At 40.9% G+C, this 17733-nt stretch overlaps 1 protein-coding gene across 3 annotated transcripts in view; it reads right to left on the bottom strand.

Annotated features, from left to right (window-relative positions):
- Nucleotides 1-17733, bottom strand: part of LOC143165500 (uncharacterized) — a 477160-nt gene that overhangs the window by 294155 nt on the left and 165272 nt on the right. For 2 of the 3 annotated variants that reach the window (XR_012996266.1, XR_012996264.1), the window contains exon 5: nt 2149-2224. Coding sequence is in view for 1 of the 3 variants with exons in the window: in XM_076348981.1 (XP_076205096.1) it covers nt 16199-16257 (59 nt within the window). In the remaining 2 variants the exon portion in view is untranslated. Of the gene's footprint in view, nt 1-2148; nt 2225-15299; nt 16258-17733 lie in introns of those variants that run through there. The other variant, XM_076348981.1, reaches the window with a different exon arrangement.

The raw sequence follows: 17733 nt of genomic DNA, 5'->3' as shown, positions 1-17733 counted from the left end.
AAAGGAAATCCTTAAAGCATACTTTCCTCTATAAAGAAGGTGCCCCATTTTTATTGTGACAAGTTACTAGTTACGTGGACACAAGGTATAGCAAGAATCACATCCTCATCTTACAGCATACACGTGCATACGTAAAAGTTCCCCCACCTTGTGCTTCTGTATTCCAGAAACAGGCTGTATGGCAAGGCTACAGAACTTAGGAGCAGCTAGAAGTTTACAGGTGGGGTATTTTTTTTTGAAAAAGCAAATGGCACAAGAAACTCAAAGATTAGAAACTTGGACCTTTACTTCATGGAATGGAAAGAAGAACTGGGCAGAACAGAACAGACTTGGGAGTCGTGACCCCACGCGCCATTCCCAGTTTGACTGCTGATTTACTCTGACCTTGAGCAAACTGCTCAACATCTCTGCCTTGATGTGCTCGCCACCCTTGATAAAACAAAACATTTCCTATACACGAGTTTTACACTTGTGTATTTATTTCTCCTCCAAAGCCTAGAGTCTCATAAAAAACTAAAAAATGCCCATTCCAGCCAGCACCACTCATCAGGCCCATATATTGCTACCTGGTATTTTGCCTTAGGGCTGTCCATGCAGGACTTACTGACCATCTGGATCCTAAGGATTCAAAGAACTTGCTTTAATTCACTCCCCGCTCTGCTGCTGCATTTTGGAAAGAGAATTACTTCTACTTTCCAACAAAAATTCTCCCGGTTGTTCACACAAAATTGCAAGACAGCTTCGAAATTCTGTACTCACAGAATCAGAAGTGTTCCCCCACTTTTCCCCCAACACCTCCCTTGAAATTGCTGCTGGAACCAGCAAATCCATGAGTGTTTTCAACTCGGCTCACCAGTGTAATTGCAAGGTTAACCTCTGGTGGCCAGGGAAGCTGCTCATATTCAGGAATGATGAGCAGAAAATGTTAAATACCATTCACTGGCCACAGCCTGCAGTTAATACACAATATTTAAACAACACAATGGCACGGCCCTTGCCAGTAATGTAAAAACACAATGGAGTAGAGCCAGCATGGCACAATCTGCCTGCCTGAGTCATGCTTGGCGCTCCACGCTGGAAGGGGCATGCATTAGCTGCCCACAGTGTACTGTACCCTTCAGCTAGTTTAAAATAAATCATTAAAATACAATTTAAAAAAAGGGGGGGGGGAGGGAGAGGGAGGAAAAAAGGAAAAATCGTATGTAATAGTTAAAATACTTTAACACTGAAGTACAGAAGTACCACTGTGTAAGAAGGCTCTGGATTTCATTACAGACTGCACAGTTTGATCTTAAACAAGAAAACAAACCAACTTTGCTTTGTAATATTCCACAGCTTTGTACTGTCCAACTAAAATCAATTTTTTTCCTACTATCTACAAGCTCCTGGATTTTTATTCATATATTATTTCATTAAATTCAGAGTATCTGAGTCTATTGTATTTTCCAATCCTCTTTTGCGTGCCTGTTGTTCAGCCACTGAAGTTCCAAATCTTAATTATTGTCCCAAATACATTCAATAAACAGATTCTAAATAAGGCTAGATCAGACTGATGTACAATCTGACTTGCATTTATGGAATAACTATGCTCTTAGAAAGAGACTCCTTTCTTGCTGAGAGACATAAGACGTTATATTTTGACTGCTGTGTTGTGTCACAGCACAGATGAATGAGGCATTTCTGTCTTCGTCTACACCCTAAAGCAGCTGAAGCCCCCTGTGATGTCATCAGAAAGTTGTTCGGTTTTTTCTTGTATAACAGAGAAAAAATTGTTATAACATCACAAAAAGAGAATAAACTATATTTTATGCTATAAGGAATCTTCTGCTACTTGCTGTTATCTCTGCACCAAAGTGCAGAAATCCTCACTGACAAAGCAACAGGAACTGTAAGTCAACAGACAGAGACGCACACTATTCCTAAGGATACTCAAAACAAAGCAGAAAAGAATGATCTATTCAGGGGTCTGAAATTAAAGATCGGCAAGATGTAAGTTCTGTTTTAATTTTTAAATAAAACATCCTTTGAACTTCTAAATCCCATTCAAGGGGACTCTGACCTTTATCCAAGACCAGCTACTGTGCTAACACTTTGGATGCATACAGAGGAAAAATACGGACAAAAGGTACCAGAAAAGCTTTTACTTACAGGAATGCAGTGCAGCTTAATCTTTTTGTTTTTAAGGTGCAGTGATTTCAGCATCTACAATGTAACTTCAGGCAGTCTGAAAAGAAACAGGTTAAAATCTCTTTCAGTTATAATTGGTATTTCAGATTTAATTAAAAATTAAACTTTCATAATGTTTCACCATCCAAAGCAATGCATTATCAGTCAAGCGTAGCCTTTTTCTTTTTTTTTTTTTTTTTTTTTGTTAAAAGAAGCTCTTCCCAGAGTAGGTTGCAATGAAAGAAGAAGGGGAAAAAGGCAATTGAGAGTAGCAAAATATATTTCTTCAGCAAAAGATCTCTGAATAACTTGGAAAGAAGCCTTCTGCCACTTAATTTTAAGAATCAACCCTATACTAATTAAAAAAAAATAAGCATCACAATTAAAGAAGACAGAAAAACACCATCACATACCAATGACTATGAGGGGAAAAATGTTAATTTCAGCAAAACAAGGACATTGCTAGGACCAGAACATATGCATCAAAAGGGAAAATATGGTTTTACATAATGCCAGCCAACAACATTTTTTTAAAATTCTTTCTACAGCATGTAGCACTTTCAGACTGTTGCGTGGAGGAACAGAGAAAGACAAACAAGTTCAAAAAGAGGAAAGCTGTTTTTAAAGTATACAAGGCAAAAGGTCCCTTGCACCCTTTTGTTAAGGGATACAGAATAGCTACTCTATAAAACGGCAAGGTTTCTTACTGTGTAAAATAAATGTCGTTTTACTGTGCAAAACAGCTGATTAAGTGGTAGCTGTAGACACAGCATTTGAACAGATGCAAAAAAAAAAAAAAAATTTTTTTTTTCCAAAATGCAGTTGGAATGACAATAAAACTCCAGGGGTTGCACCATAAATATGAGTTTAAATGTTAGACTGGAGTTTAAAACCTGTGGTTTTAATTATATCTAATTATAAAGGCTCCAAAACCAGGAGAAATGAGAAAAACAAAAAATATTAATAATAAATTAAAACAATTTTACAATAAGTTGTCAGGATTTGGCCTCATAATAACAAACCATACAGCAATATACACAGACACATACAATGCACCAATGATTCATTAAAGGAACAAATCAAAACTCGATTAAATTTTCTTTTTAAAAGGTGACAGCAGAACTTGCCTAATTTACCCCATTCAAAGTCAAAGCTATTCTCTTCACCAGCAGCACACTGACAGAGATCTGCAAATACATCCTGAATGCGAATCTAATACTGATTTTGAATGGCCCACAGGCTGGGGGCAATTCCTAAGTGAAATTTTTTCTTTACTCTCCCATGAGTAAAAACCCAGTTCTTCAGACTTCAGCGTTATATGAGCCTTCCCAACCCATCCCCACAGATGTTTAAAAAGAAATGCACTATATCAGATGATATACTGTCACACAAACATGTTCATACACACATGTATACCACAAATGGGAATGAGCTCAGGAACTTATTTTTAGGTTTAACTTTTCCACTCTGTCAAGATCAGACGTATTAAAAAGCAGGAGGCAAAGCAGAGAGCACGGAAGGGGACAGCACAGCAAGAATTATCAGATCTTACGCAGAACCAATTCTTGAGCATTCCAGTGAAGGAACGAGAGCCTCCGACAGAGGCACTAGGACGATGCTGCCACAGGATAACCTTTAGAGGCTTGGATGAAATTTTTCTTGAAGGAATCATTTGAGAAACATGGTCCTCGTGTTATCGTTTTACTCTAACTCCCGAAACGCAAATAAAAGGCTATGTTTAGAAAGGAGACATTGCTTTATTCAATAGTGCACAGAATCGGACACACTTACACCAAATCAAGTGTAAGGTTAAACAGAAAACTTAGCATATTTATACACTCAAGTTTGCATAATTCATTAGTATGGCATATACGTCACATTGACCCTTCTTATCTACTACATTTACATATTGCTAACCTTGCAAAACTATTCTAAGCATGCACGGGGGTCCCAAGTGGTCGTCGGTGGTCATTTGGGTAGGTGCCCCCTACTCATTCCGAGGCGGTTAACTTCAGGACGCCACTATGGATGTTATTTTTCCAAAACCTTTGTAAGCATTCTATACATCCTTAATTGCTCAAGTCCTTGTGGTTGTTATTCTAAGATAAGTTCCTGTTACAAAATTCCATCCTTGACCTCGTGAATGCTCTGCACGATAGCTAAAGCTACAATAACTAGAGCATATTTACATAAGGTTATGTTTAAACCCTGCTGGTATCAGTTCCCCCCTTTGGAAATCTTGACGTTGTACTAATAGTCATCTTCAAGACTTGTGTAATTTTGCATCATCATTATTTTACTATTGAACAAGGTTTTCATTAGAGCCTGCTTTATGCATCCAAAAAGAATACAAACTACTATGATAATCACTATTATTATTATTATTATTATACTCTGTATCAAACTTGTTAACCATCCAGTTAAAGTCCATCCACTAATTCTTTGAAGAATCTGATTCAACCAGCTGGTCCCCCTGTCTCCCTAAGGATTCTAGTACTCTGAGTTATTTCTTTCATCCTATTCAATTGCACATTTAATTCTTGGGTTACGTTCGGGATATGTATACAACAGTGTTCTTCATTAAGATGTAAATAACCACACAATCCATGTTCACAGGCTAATAATAAATCTAATGCCAACCTATTTTGCATCGTTATTTCACTGTTGGCCTGTACCTGTTTGTTTATTGTCAGTAATCCTTCATTAGTAGCATTAGCCAAGACCTCTACTTGTGCTGTCAGGTTCTGTATGAGCCATCGGTTCTGAAAAGACATGGCCTGGGGACTAAATAAAGATTCTAATGCCCACCCCACCTTGACAGAAGTAGATGATTCTTGTCATGGATCTTCAGAATTTCTCTTAACTTTACTCCATAATAGGGGAGTTAGTGGATTAATCCTCCATGAAGTTAATATTCCCAAAGTTATCTGGTGAGTTAGACTTTGAACTGGGAGTCGATTGGTCCATGTACCATCACTGAGCACCCAGACTGAATATCCGGGTGCAGGTATTGTAATGGTATTACACTGTATGTCTTGATGCGTCCTCATTGATGAACTGATTGAATAATTTCTACAACAACATCCAACAGTCAAAGCCATATGAGGTATGCTTGATATAACGCCGGGATAAGAACAGTTGAATATTCCAATTCTGCTTTATCAATCCCCTATCAAGTCGGCCTATTCCTTTGTAATTAGTCAATTCTGACTTATTGGCGTTTTGTTCCCCTATCCATTCAAAGCACCAAAAGGTTGGTTTCATATAATGCCAATTATCAGCTTTGGGACCTTTCCATACAGGCTTGTAATAATTTTCCTTTAAAATATCACATTTATTAGTCATCCAATTTTGACTAATCTCTTGGACTTGTTCATGGGATTGAGTAATATCAGAAATACACAGACTCATACCTGGTAGACTGCCCATAAGAGACACCTTTTTCCCTGTATATAGTTCATTTTCGGTTATCACCTTCACTACTGCATGTCCTTCACCAGCTCTGGTCTGATTTCAGTTAATTACTATAGTATCAGCGTTGTAACTTGACCATGTCATTCTGCCCCAATGAGTGCCATTTTTTATAAAATGAATGGCTCCAGCTTTTTCTAAAGTAGTCAGGGTCTGACTCAAGTTTTGTAATGTTTGTAAGTCTGGCGTTAGGATCCCCCATTCAACTGGATTTTTACTTGATTTTGGGAGCAGGAGACAGGCAGTAATACTAGTGGTGTTATGCAATTTACCAAATCCTTGGAGTAGTTTCAATATTAAGTTTTCTTCTATCGGGCTAGCTATTGTTGCTAAACTAAGTGTTCCCCAAAGAATCAAAATTTTGGTCTCCATAATGCCACAAGAGCCAGAAACTAAACGCATATTATAATAAATAATACTGTCCCTTGTGGACAATCTAACTCTGTATAAGAGGGTCCTTGTTCCCAAGTACAATTCATTAAGTCTCTCTTTTGATCTTAATTTGTAGGGGGTTATCTGCTCGGGGCACCACTGTCCACTTATCTCCTGCTGCCGCCTTCTTGATCCTCATGTAATGGATCCAGGGTTCGACTCCCTCAAGCTTCACAGCGGTGTATGTGGTTAACAGAATCTGGAAGGATCCTTTCCATCTTTCTTTCAAAGGTTCATTGCTCCACATCTGTAGGTAGACGTAATCTCCGGGTTGGAAGGGATGAACCGGTGAGTCGAGTCCTACGGGTGCCCTCAACTGCAGAAACCTGTCAAGAGAGTGCAATACTTTCCCTAAAGATATTAAATATTCCTTAATGTTTTGATTTCCAATTATTGTTACAGTCAGTGGCTCAGTATTGCTTACCATATAAGGTTTTCCATACACAATTTCAAAAGGACTGACTTTTTGCTTCGACTTTGGTGTTATTCTTAATAATGCTAAAGGTAGGGCATCCACCCACCTCATCTTTGCTTCTTGACAAATTTTGCTAATATGCCTTTTTAAGGTTTGGTTCATTCTTTCCACTTTTCCACTGGATTGTGGTCTCCAAGGGGTATGTAGATCCCATTTTATGCCTAACTCCTTTACTAACTCTTGTACTACTTTTGCTATGAAATGAGGCCCTCTGCCTGATGATATTCCTAAAGGTACGCCAAATCTTGGGATAATTTCTTTCAACAAAACCTTCACTACTTTGTTCGCTTGGTTGGTACGACACGGAAAGGCCTCAGGCCAACCTGAGAATGTATCTACAAGTACTAACAAATACTTGTACCCATTTTGCTGCAGTAATTCTGAAAAATCTATTTGCCGATAGTCTCCTGGGGTATTTCCTTTCTTCACATCTCCAGGCGGCAGCCTTGATTGTATCTTTGGATTGTTCTTTAGACACAGTTCACATTTCCTAGTGATACTTTTAGCTGTTCCTAACATTCCAACTCCAAGAATATTGGGTTTTAGTAAATCCACTAGGGCTTCTGCTCCTACATGCGTTTGTTGGTGCACCCTCTGCATGATTTCCTTCATTACTATTGCCATCACAATGAGTCGCTTGTCTGGGGTCATCCACCATCCACTTTCCGTTTTAATTCCTTTTAATAATTCAGCTAACATTGTCTTCTGACCCATAAGAGGGGGCGGTTCCCATTTCCTGGTACTTGTCTGGCACAAAGACTAGTAGCTCAGCTATCCCTGCTGCTCTTTTCATGGCTTAATCTGCCTTTCGATTCCCAGTTACTTCAGGTTTATTTCCAAATCTATGGGCCTTGCAGTGCATAATTGCTAATTGTTTAGGTAAATTTATTACTTGTAGTAATTTTAAGGTAAGTTCCCCATACTTTATGGGGTTACCTTGTGATGATAAGAGTCCTCTCTCTCTCTGAATAGCCCCATGCGCATGCACCACACTAAAGGCATACTTAGAATCTGTCCAAATATTTACAGTTTTTCCTTTAGCAATTTCCAAGGCTCGAATCAAGGCCACCAATTCTGCCTCTTGAGCTAAGTGTTGGCTGGGAGGGATTTTGCTTCTATCTCGGAACCCGTGGTGACAATAGCGTATCCAGCTTTCCGGTATCTTTCTGTCATAAAACTGCTGCCGTCCACAAACAATTCCAGCTCAGCTGTTTCCAGTGGAGTATCCTGCAGGTCCGGTCGACTGGAATACACCTGTTCAATCATCGGTTTAGCTCCTGGCTTGAGAGGTATCTTTACCGGTTCCACGGCCTTCGCTCTTCCCGGTATTCCTGTAGCCCATACGAGAGGGTTAACGGCATTCATCACATCCTCCGGAATGGCGTTCGAACTTTCCTGTTGATCCTGATTATGATTCTGTAAAACAAACACTTGCACCTCCACGGCGTATTCCTCTGGGATATGGACACATATTTTTCCTTTTTGAAAGGTAATTTGAGCTCTTAGTTTGGTTAGCAAATCTCTTCCCAATAGAGGTAGTAGGCATTCAGGTATGTATAAAAATTCATGGGTGAAGGTCCGTTTTCCTACCTCGCACCTGAGGGGCTGGAAAAAGGGCTTCACCTCTCATTTCCCTGTCACACCAACAACCAGCATTGTAAATTTACTTAAAGGCCCTTTACAAGAATTCAAAACAGAGTATGTAGCTCCTGTATCTACCAGGAAATTAACCTTTTCATTCCCCAGCTTTATTGTAACCAGAGGTTCTGCTGGGGAGTTTGAATCTACCTCCGGTCCCCAGCAATCTGAGTCTCTGTCCTGATCCAAAGCCAGTAAATCTGCAACTTCTGGAATGGAGTCCAATTGTGGTCTAAGGGGGTCTTGTTCTATCAGGGATCTGGGGACAGTCCCTTTTCCAACGTCCTTCCTGCTTACAGTAAGCACATTGATTCTTCCCTAAAGGGGTTCTAGTTGATAGACCTGTTGGTCCTGGATGGCCCCTAAACGGTGGACCCCGTGGCCTAGGACCCTTCCTCTGATTTTTTTGCGTTATTACTGCCGCCAATAGCTGTGCCTTCCTAGTGTCTTTCTTCACTTGCTATTTTTCCTGCTTCTTCTTTTCTACCTCCTCTCTGTTATTATACACTCTCCAAGCAACTTCTAGCAGATGCTCGATCGATCGGCCATTAGGCCCCTCAATTTTCTGAAGCTTTCTCCTGATATCTGGATTTGACTGCCCTACAAATAAGGTTACAAAAGTGAGGCTGTCCGATTCCCTCTCGGGATCCAAATCTGTCCACTGCCTGGCTACCTCACACAATCTTTCATAGAAAGCCGAGGGAGTCTCTTCTTTCCCTTGTACAACCTGACATAATTTAGACAAATTTTTGGGCTTTGGGATCCCATTCTTAATCCCTAACAGAATCAATTATTGATATCCTGAAATTAACAATCTCTGAGTAACATCATTTGGATCCCAAGCCAGGTCATCAGTTGGCAAAAATTCCTTCAGTCTTTCACTTCTGTGCTGTTTATGCAAACTCTCATTTTCTTCCCTGGCTTTTGCCAGCGCAGTTCTCCTTTCTTCATACGCAAGAAGGGTATTCATTAGTACCTGCATATCCTGCCAGTCAGGATCATGATTTTCAATTATAATCTCAACAGTCCTGGCTACCTTATCCAGGTCTTCCCTATAAGACCCTGCCATATCTTTCCAATTTTTAAGATCTGCTGTAGAAAAGGGCACTTTCACATATACTGGGGCTCCTTCTGGCCCCACAGCCTAAAGGGGGCTTGTATAATTGGTTTCTTGTCCCTCGTTCATCTAGCAATTGGACTAACAGGATCGTTACCAGCTCTACTTTCTACATCACTTTCCTCCCCATCAGATTCCAGCCAAGGGCATCTTCTCCTCCTGACTGTCTCATATTCCTTTATCACGTCCACTCATCTTTCAAGGGGCAACCAACAACTCCACATCCTCATCCTCCTCATTATCTTTAAGCTTTTTACATCTTAACCCAACACTACAGGCTGAACAACATCGTGACAACCCTTTCTGTCCTTTCTGATCTTTTTCCATTAATAACACATTCAAATCTTTTCAGACTAACCCACACTTCTTCCGGATTTCAAATTGCCCCGCAACGGGAAAAACAACTGGACATATGGCACCTCATCCCATTTCTTTTCCCTTTTACAAAACAACATTAACTGCAAAATAGTATTATAATTAACAGTCCCAAGCCGCAGCCATTTTTCCCCGTTTTCCACCGGGGGCCACTGGTCATTACAATACATAATTAATTTCTTTCATGTAAGGGGATCGCTCCCAAACTTATTCCAATTTCCCAGAATGCATCCTAACGGCGAACATTTGGTAATGCCGCCTTCTGCCGAGGGTACATTACCCATTTTGATAACACAGAACACAAGCGGAACAAACAGACTAACAAACAGACTTTTAACAATTACCAATGCTGCCAAGAGAAGTGCTCTCAACCCGACTCCCCATACTCCGGTCGTCACCGTAATAGCGTATGAGGAGATTTCCAATACTCCAAAATTTAACCTTGTTATCCCTCCAATACATACCTAATAGTGGATACGATTTACTCGGGGGAACTAAATTACCTGATTGCAATGTCTCTAAGAACTTTGGTTCGCTACTCACCCTCCAGCGGGGAGATCACGGATGGAGTCCCCGGAGAAATCCTCCAGTGCACGCCAGAGTCCAGGCAGTGAGAGCTCCCCTCCAGCGGTACACAGCGAGTCAAGGTCTAGTCCAAATTAGAGGTCCCATCTGGGTCGCCAGAAAACTGTTATCATTTTACTCTAACTCCCAAAACGCAGATAAAAGGCTACGTTTAGGAAGGAGACATTGCTTTATTCAATAGTGCACAGAATCGGACACACTTACACCAAATCAAGTGTAAGGTTAAACAGAAAACTTAGCATATTTATACACTCAAGTTTGCATAATTCATTAGTATGGCATATACGTCACATTGACCCTTCTTATCTACTACATTTACATATTGCTAACCTTGCAAAACTATTCTAAGCATGCACGGGGGTCCCGAGTGGTCGTCGGTGGTCGTTTGGGTAGGTGCCGCCTACTCATTCCGAGGCGGTTAACTTCAGGACGCCACTATGGATGTTATTTTTCCAAAACCTTTGTAAGCATTCTATACATCCTTAATTGCTCAAGTCCTTGTGGTTGTTATTCTAAGTTCCTGTTACAAAATTCCATCCTTGACCTCGTGAATGCTCTGCACGATAGCTAAAGCTACAACAACTAGAGCATATTTACATAAGGTTATGTTTAAACTCTGCTGGTATCACTCATCCTTTAGACAATCTTTACATCAAATAACTATCCTTCTTTCTCCTGATTGGCATCTGGTAAGATAGACAGAGGAACAGTGGAGAAATCCAGGCAAAAAATCTTAAGTCCATCAGAAGTAGGCAACAGTACAACTGTCAGATAAGTGATAACAGCTTCATCCTCTGAACTTCCATTTCTTTCCCTTCCTAATTTACCCCTTTTCTAACATCTTCAGGACTGTAACGCCAGCTTGCTGGCAGGGAAGGAGAGGGGCAGTGGTATTCGCAATCCAAAGCTATTTCTTTTAATTAATGCAATGAAAAACTGACCTCAACTGAGAAAACAAAAAGCATTCACTGAGGGTGAAATGTATCCCTGTATAGAGAGCCAATATACAGACTGCACCACTGAAGCGCTATTCCGATGACCTAAATAGGAATAAATTGGTGCATGGACTTCATCACAGTGAATTTTGTCCAAAACCCCCATTTTCTTGTAGAGAACGAGGAAGCATTTAGCCCTCTCCTATCAAAGCACAAAGGTACAGCATCCCCTTCCCATGCTGGGCACCACCCTGACAACTGCTCTTCAGCATATTTTCCTAGTAGTTTTCACCTGAAGTCCTTCCTGCTCCGTGCACATTCTTCTGACTGGAAAGGAAAAGGAGTAAATACAAAATCTAGCGTTACTCTGCTAGTTAAGCAGAGGGGCATAGTGCTTGCAGATAAAGCAGCCCCTCTCCTCAAGGCAGCCCTAACTGGCACGTGCTACGATCCACCCAGTAAAAGAAAGGGAGCGTTGGAAACAGCTCGCTGTGAGAGTGTGTTCACTGCCATCTTGAAAGACTTCAATTAAATAACCGTAGTTAACAGAACACCTGACATACAACACGCACAGACAGAGGACCTTAAAGAGCTATTTTAGCTACAGGTTGGAGTTAAACCCAGAGCAAAACCTACAGAAAACCTCATTAAACTGACAATACCAATCGTTGCCACTTTAGTAATATCTTTCATTTTACAAACTGAGAAACCTGTGACCTCGAGATGAAATGATTTAGACAGGTATGTACGAGCAAGAAGTAGAAATGGAGGCAGCTTCTTAAGCAGGAGGCCCGCATTCCTATGTACGAGTGAGCACGCTTAGCACTGTGGGGCAGGAGACCGTTGTCTGAAAGGAGTGCCCTAATCCTCTTGTGAAAAGCAAGGGATGTGGCTCAAGAACAGCCGGTGAACTTCTGCTTGAGAGAGGCCCAAGAGCTGGAATTGCAAGAATGAGGAGTATGGCAGGTCAGGAATGAGGTACGTTAATAGAGTGTTAACAGGAGAGCAAGTGTTAGCTCTCCATAAAGGCTTTAAAAACAAATATCAGAAGGGAAACATATTTCACTTTGCTTTCTCGTGATTCTTGCTTGCTGTAAAGTTTATGCAGAGCCTGAAAACTGTGAAAGCAAAGCTACTGACTGTACAATGACCGAAGTTCGTTAGCAATATTCCACGACTTGTATGGCAACAGACTCCACTGTGCCTGACTCACGTTTATAGTCTAGTCCCCCACTTTCAGAAGAACCACATTCATTCCATCTAAACATTAAAGACAAGAAAAAAAAGTATCGTTATTGGAAAACATTTCAGAAGATGTCAGCCTTCTGCAACCTCTTAGCAATAAGGAAGGTCGGTATCTGTAAGGGTTTGATTTTCCTTGAGGTTTGATTTTCCTTGAATATCTGAAGTCACCTGGAGCAGGTCAATGAGAATCATATACAGTTGATTAGTTATGGGAAGAGGGAAGGCTAGGACAGAATATAGCACAACACTTACTGATATCTCTTGAATTTTCTACATAGAATTCACAACATCAGTCAATTGATCTTTTTCAAAGTACTTGCTCATATCATTGCTCTCACTTCTGGAACTGCAAACCAATGATGAAGCAACTGCCACAAGTAACTATACACAGCAAGTAAAATAGTTATGTCCTTACTCAGGAAAAAACTCATGGATTATATTAAGAAAGCCCTCTTCAACAACCAGGGAAAGCGGGGGGGGGGCGTGGAACTCAGGGGGGGGAAAAAAAATCAAGCCCATTACTTCCAAGAAAATTTTCAAATAAGCTCAGGGGCCAGTCAGGAGGCCTCATTCCAACTTCAGAATCCAAATAATGACTTAGGATATGGCGCAGATTACTTTCTGGCATTTTAGGCTTGAAAACATAAGCAGAACCATGGGCTAATTGTGTCACAGAAATCAGAGAGGGAGGTCAATGCTGCACAGGCTCCTCATCTAACGAAAAATAACCAAAGTTTGGAATTAGAACCAGTGTAGACACACCAGCACAATGCTCTGTCTAGGCTCATCAGCAATGCAGAAGAACAAATCTTATTACTGTAGATATAGCATTACACTACTTCTGCTTTTTTAAGGTGAATGCACTTTAGCTGGTAGTAGTTCTCTATAAACAGGTTTATTTTGTGTCACCATTCTCTTGTCTTGAGGGGATAGAATAAAAAAGAAAAAAAAAAAAGTAATGCCTGTGTTTAAAGAATCCTCCCCAAAAAGGAATGTTTTTCTGAATTGGAGCCCTTTGTACACTTTTAAAAGTACACAGGAGTTTTGGTCATTTCCAGTTCTCTCTTCGAACTCATGGCTATTTGTATAGTATAGTAGTGCTGAAGTGGGCTTCTTCCTAACCCTAGGACTGTGGCTCAACCCGGGGTCGCAGGGCTGCAGATGGGAGAAACCTGGGGTTTTTTTGATTCAGTAGAACGGGAGCAGAAGACAACCTACAGCATTCTGCTGGGATCAAGGGTTCCTGCCACTGCAGTAATGGACAACAGGAGACCAAAGGTTTCTTTGTCAAAATGGTAAATCTCCATCTGTTATTAGCTCACTGCAAAGCTGTGTGCCCACAGAGATTTCATCCTCCTTATGGCATTCATCTTTTGAGTTTACTTTCCCAGTGAAGACTGTATCCATTACAAATTTTAATTTCCAAACCATGGCTGTTTCAACTAGAAAAGCATTTTAATCAGGAAAAAGGTGTATTTTTGGCTACTTTTCACACACACACACACCCCCAATAGTGTTTGAACTATTTTCGTTCAAGTATGAAAAATACTGCCTTCAGGCAAAGACTAACACTCCTTGAAATTTGGGTTTCAGAAAGTTAGAGACACTCAACTAAATAAAAACTGTGATGCATAATCGACCCTAATGGTCACTCCGAAAAAGGTATTGGATGCGATTTCACCACAAGGACCCTCATACTGTTAAATGTGTTGGATCCCTTAACAGCACAGTCCACCCCTCTCATTTATTCCTACCGCTAACAGAGTAAGCAACAAGCACTTGAGAAGCCCGGCTGTGAAAGCACATTAGAAGCTGAACTTCTCAACCCACTGAAGAGTTAGTCTCTTTATAACTGCACTTAAGACCTGACCTGGACTCCTAAAGTGCAGTTTCACTGGTAGTTCTGCTATAGCCAGGTGGGACCCACCATCCTTCTAAATACCTCTTGAAGCTTTCCTCCTACGTGGGGGCGATGATGGTAATCAAGTTGGCTGCTGAAAACCATGATATTCCCTATTCCAACTGTTTTCTTGCACAAGCTGTCCCTAGATCCTGTTTATGTTCCCAAGGAACAGGAACAGTGACAGCATGCAGCTTTCACGAGGCCTTGCCCAAACAATTCTTTCTCTAAAGATACAGTTTTTTTGTGAAGCAGTTCTGAAGCTGATATTCTCTGAGCATCTCTTGGAATACAGCTTGAGGACTTCGCTTATGCCCTTTACAAGTTATTGTAGCATATAAACTTCTCCCACTTCTTTTCAAGGTTCATAATGTTTCGGTCTTCACAGCCTCACCGCTCCTGTTGAATGGTATCATCTCCCATGGCTCAAATTATCTTTAGTGCATAAAGATGCACTTGAGGCTGGTGAGGGGTCTGGAGAACAAGTCTTATGAGGAGCAGCTGAGGGAACTGGGGTTGTTTAGCCTGGAGAAGAGGAGGCTGAGGGGAGACCTCATCGCTCTCTACAACTACCTGAAAGGAGGGTGTAGCGAGGTGGGTGTCGGTCTATTCTCCCAACTAACTAGCGCTAGGACAAGAGGAAATGGCTTCAAGTTGCGCCAGGGGAGGTTTAGATTGGATGTGAGGAAAAATTTCTTTACTGAAAGAGTGGTTAAACATTGGAACAGGCTGCCCAGGGAAGTGGTTGAGTCCCCATCCCTGGAGGTATTTAAAAGACGTGTAGATGAGGCTCTTAGGGACATGGTTTAGTGGGCATGGTGGTGTTGGGTCGATGGTTGGACTCGATGATCTTAGAGGTCTTTTCCAACCTCAATGATTCTATGATAAAATCATAATACCTGTTAAGAAGCAGGCTCTATCACATAATCACAGCAGAACCTTCACATTTATTCTGGTTTAACACAGAAACTTACATCAATAAATGTTTCATTGTGATGGGTATTTCAGTGCAGTGACAAACTGGGCGGATAAAGGAAATGTGGCGGATATAATTTGTTTGGATTTTAGCAAGGCCTTTGACACAGTACCACACAGGAAGCTCATAGAAAGACTAGAGAATTACGGTCTGGATAATAATACAATAAGGTGGATAAAAACTGTCTGACAGATAGGAAGCAACGAGTTATTAATCAATGGTATTAGATAAGAACAGAAAGAAGAATCTACTCCGATGCCAAGCAATAGGTGCTAGGGCTATTATCATTAAACAGATTCATTAAGGATGAGAAAAAGAATGTAAGTGTTGACAGCATCCAAAACTGATGATTTAGAAATAAGAAACACATCAAATGTGAAAGGAATCAAAATTGTAAGATCCAAATAATGGAGATGTGCATGAGCCAGAACAATGTGGTATTTAATGTATCTTAAAACGTAAAAAAATGTTATTAAATACTGATACAGAATTTGGTTTTGAACTCAGAAATACAAGGTTTTCACTGTGTGAGTATATGACTTCATCGTGTTACTCTACACCGACATGATCTAGTTGTGAAACTGGCTCCCTGGCAAAGCAAACTAAAATAAAAATTGCAGCCACTGTGGTCAGGGAAGATCATCTGGCTTCTTTTCTTACAGTAAGGATATTAGTTCTAATGATTAAATTTTAAAGTTTGAAGTAATCACATGTAGTGTCCTTAAATTCTTCTTTGGAAACAGGGTCCTCCTTTAGTTGTAGTCCTGAATTTCCACTGCCTTGCACAGTTAAAGCCTTTTCGTTGCTGATTTCTGGTACAGGAGATGACATCGAGTTATCCCCACAGAGACACTGTGTACACGTAATACTTGCAGTTTAATGGCTACTCCCTCTCCACGTCCTTCACAGATCTGCCCCGAAGAAGTTCAGTCTGACCCTTACCTATGAAAGGGCAAGATCTTGGATGAAAGGCAATATAACTAAGGTGAAATGAAAAAACACATGGCAATGCACATACATTTCATGTGACATACGGCAGAGAAGATCAAAGTGATAAATCTTTATTTTGAATTCTAAATATCCCTAAGTGTTGAGCAATTAAACATGGCAGTTGAATATTTCCAGGATAAACTCAGCAATATCAGCAAGACCTGAAGTTCACTATATCCTGCCTCTTTCTCTCTTACTAATGCTGGAAGTTTCCCTTTCCTTGTACGGAGAACACACCCCCAGCACCATATCTGAGCTTACTCGTGCTGCTCCAAGAATAAGGACAAAATAACTTTTATTGTCCTCTTTCTTGAGACAGCAAAAGCAAGCCGAATAAGTGAGTAAAGGCTGCAGGTTTTCAACTGTAAGAAACTTTGGAAAGTTGTCACAACTCTTACTCCTGACATCATTAACGGTCCATCGCCTTGCAATCTGACATCAGGAGGCTGTACCTAGTGACCTTTTTGAGATCCATTGTCTATGTTTTTGGGACTTTTGATCTTCTCCCAGGATGTACAACACTTCTACCCTCACGCAGCAGCCTAACCCCATCTCCCTGACAAGCACCTCCTTCCCTCTGCCTCCACTGTGAGAATCTGCCTTCCCTTCTTCACACGCAGAGCTTCCATTCCCCCTCCTTTGCTGGAGAAGGTATTAGGATGAAGACGTGACACTCCTCTCACAGGAGAAAAAGACAAGGAGGGAAGTGGCATCAGCACAGAGGCATGAATTTGTAGTTCTAGTTGATGCCAGAGGAGTGGAAGAACCAGGGGTGGCAATACCCCCTGCAGCTCTCCAGAGCAGCAATGGCAAGTGTGGTTTCTGGGGCCCTGGAACACATTAGGAGAACAGGAGGTCCATCACTGTTTTGCTACCCTAAACAGCTGCCTACTTTGTCCATGTAAAGCAGTTTTTAAAAGGGCCTTCTGCCCACTTGCTTTGGAACTTACCTCTACTGGCCTACCAAGGACCTTGGGAGGAACTTGGGATTTTGATGTGTTAAGAAGGGACATGCTACCTTTTAATAGAAAGTATAGATAATAGAAAGCGAAGTTAGGACTATAGGCTAAAGTTTGGACTTCATATAAGCAGGTGCACCTCAAGTGGTATCAGGACTCTTCCAGACTATGCATGGACTGAGTTTATCCCACCGCATGCAGAAGCACAAATCACTGCACACTTTTACTTAGGCACATTATTTATTCTTTTGCCAGGAGGCCATTAACCTGAAGTCCAAAACCAGCTTCATCTTGCACAATGTTATGCACAAACCATGCCCAGAAGTTCCGCATTATTTCAGTTTATGTAACTGCCATATTAAGCTCAAGGCCCAAGGAGCATACTGAACAATATCTTATTGTACAGGCTATTGAGATTCAATATTACAGGGACAATGCTACCAAACCCCCACAATTTCATTCATCTCAG

The sequence above is a fragment of the Aptenodytes patagonicus genome, chromosome 1 (assembly GCF_965638725.1).
Source record: "Aptenodytes patagonicus chromosome 1, bAptPat1.pri.cur, whole genome shotgun sequence".
Taxonomy (NCBI): domain Eukaryota; kingdom Metazoa; phylum Chordata; class Aves; order Sphenisciformes; family Spheniscidae; genus Aptenodytes; species Aptenodytes patagonicus.
Note: the sequence above shows the minus strand (reverse complement) of the source record. Positions and strands in the feature narration are given on the sequence as shown.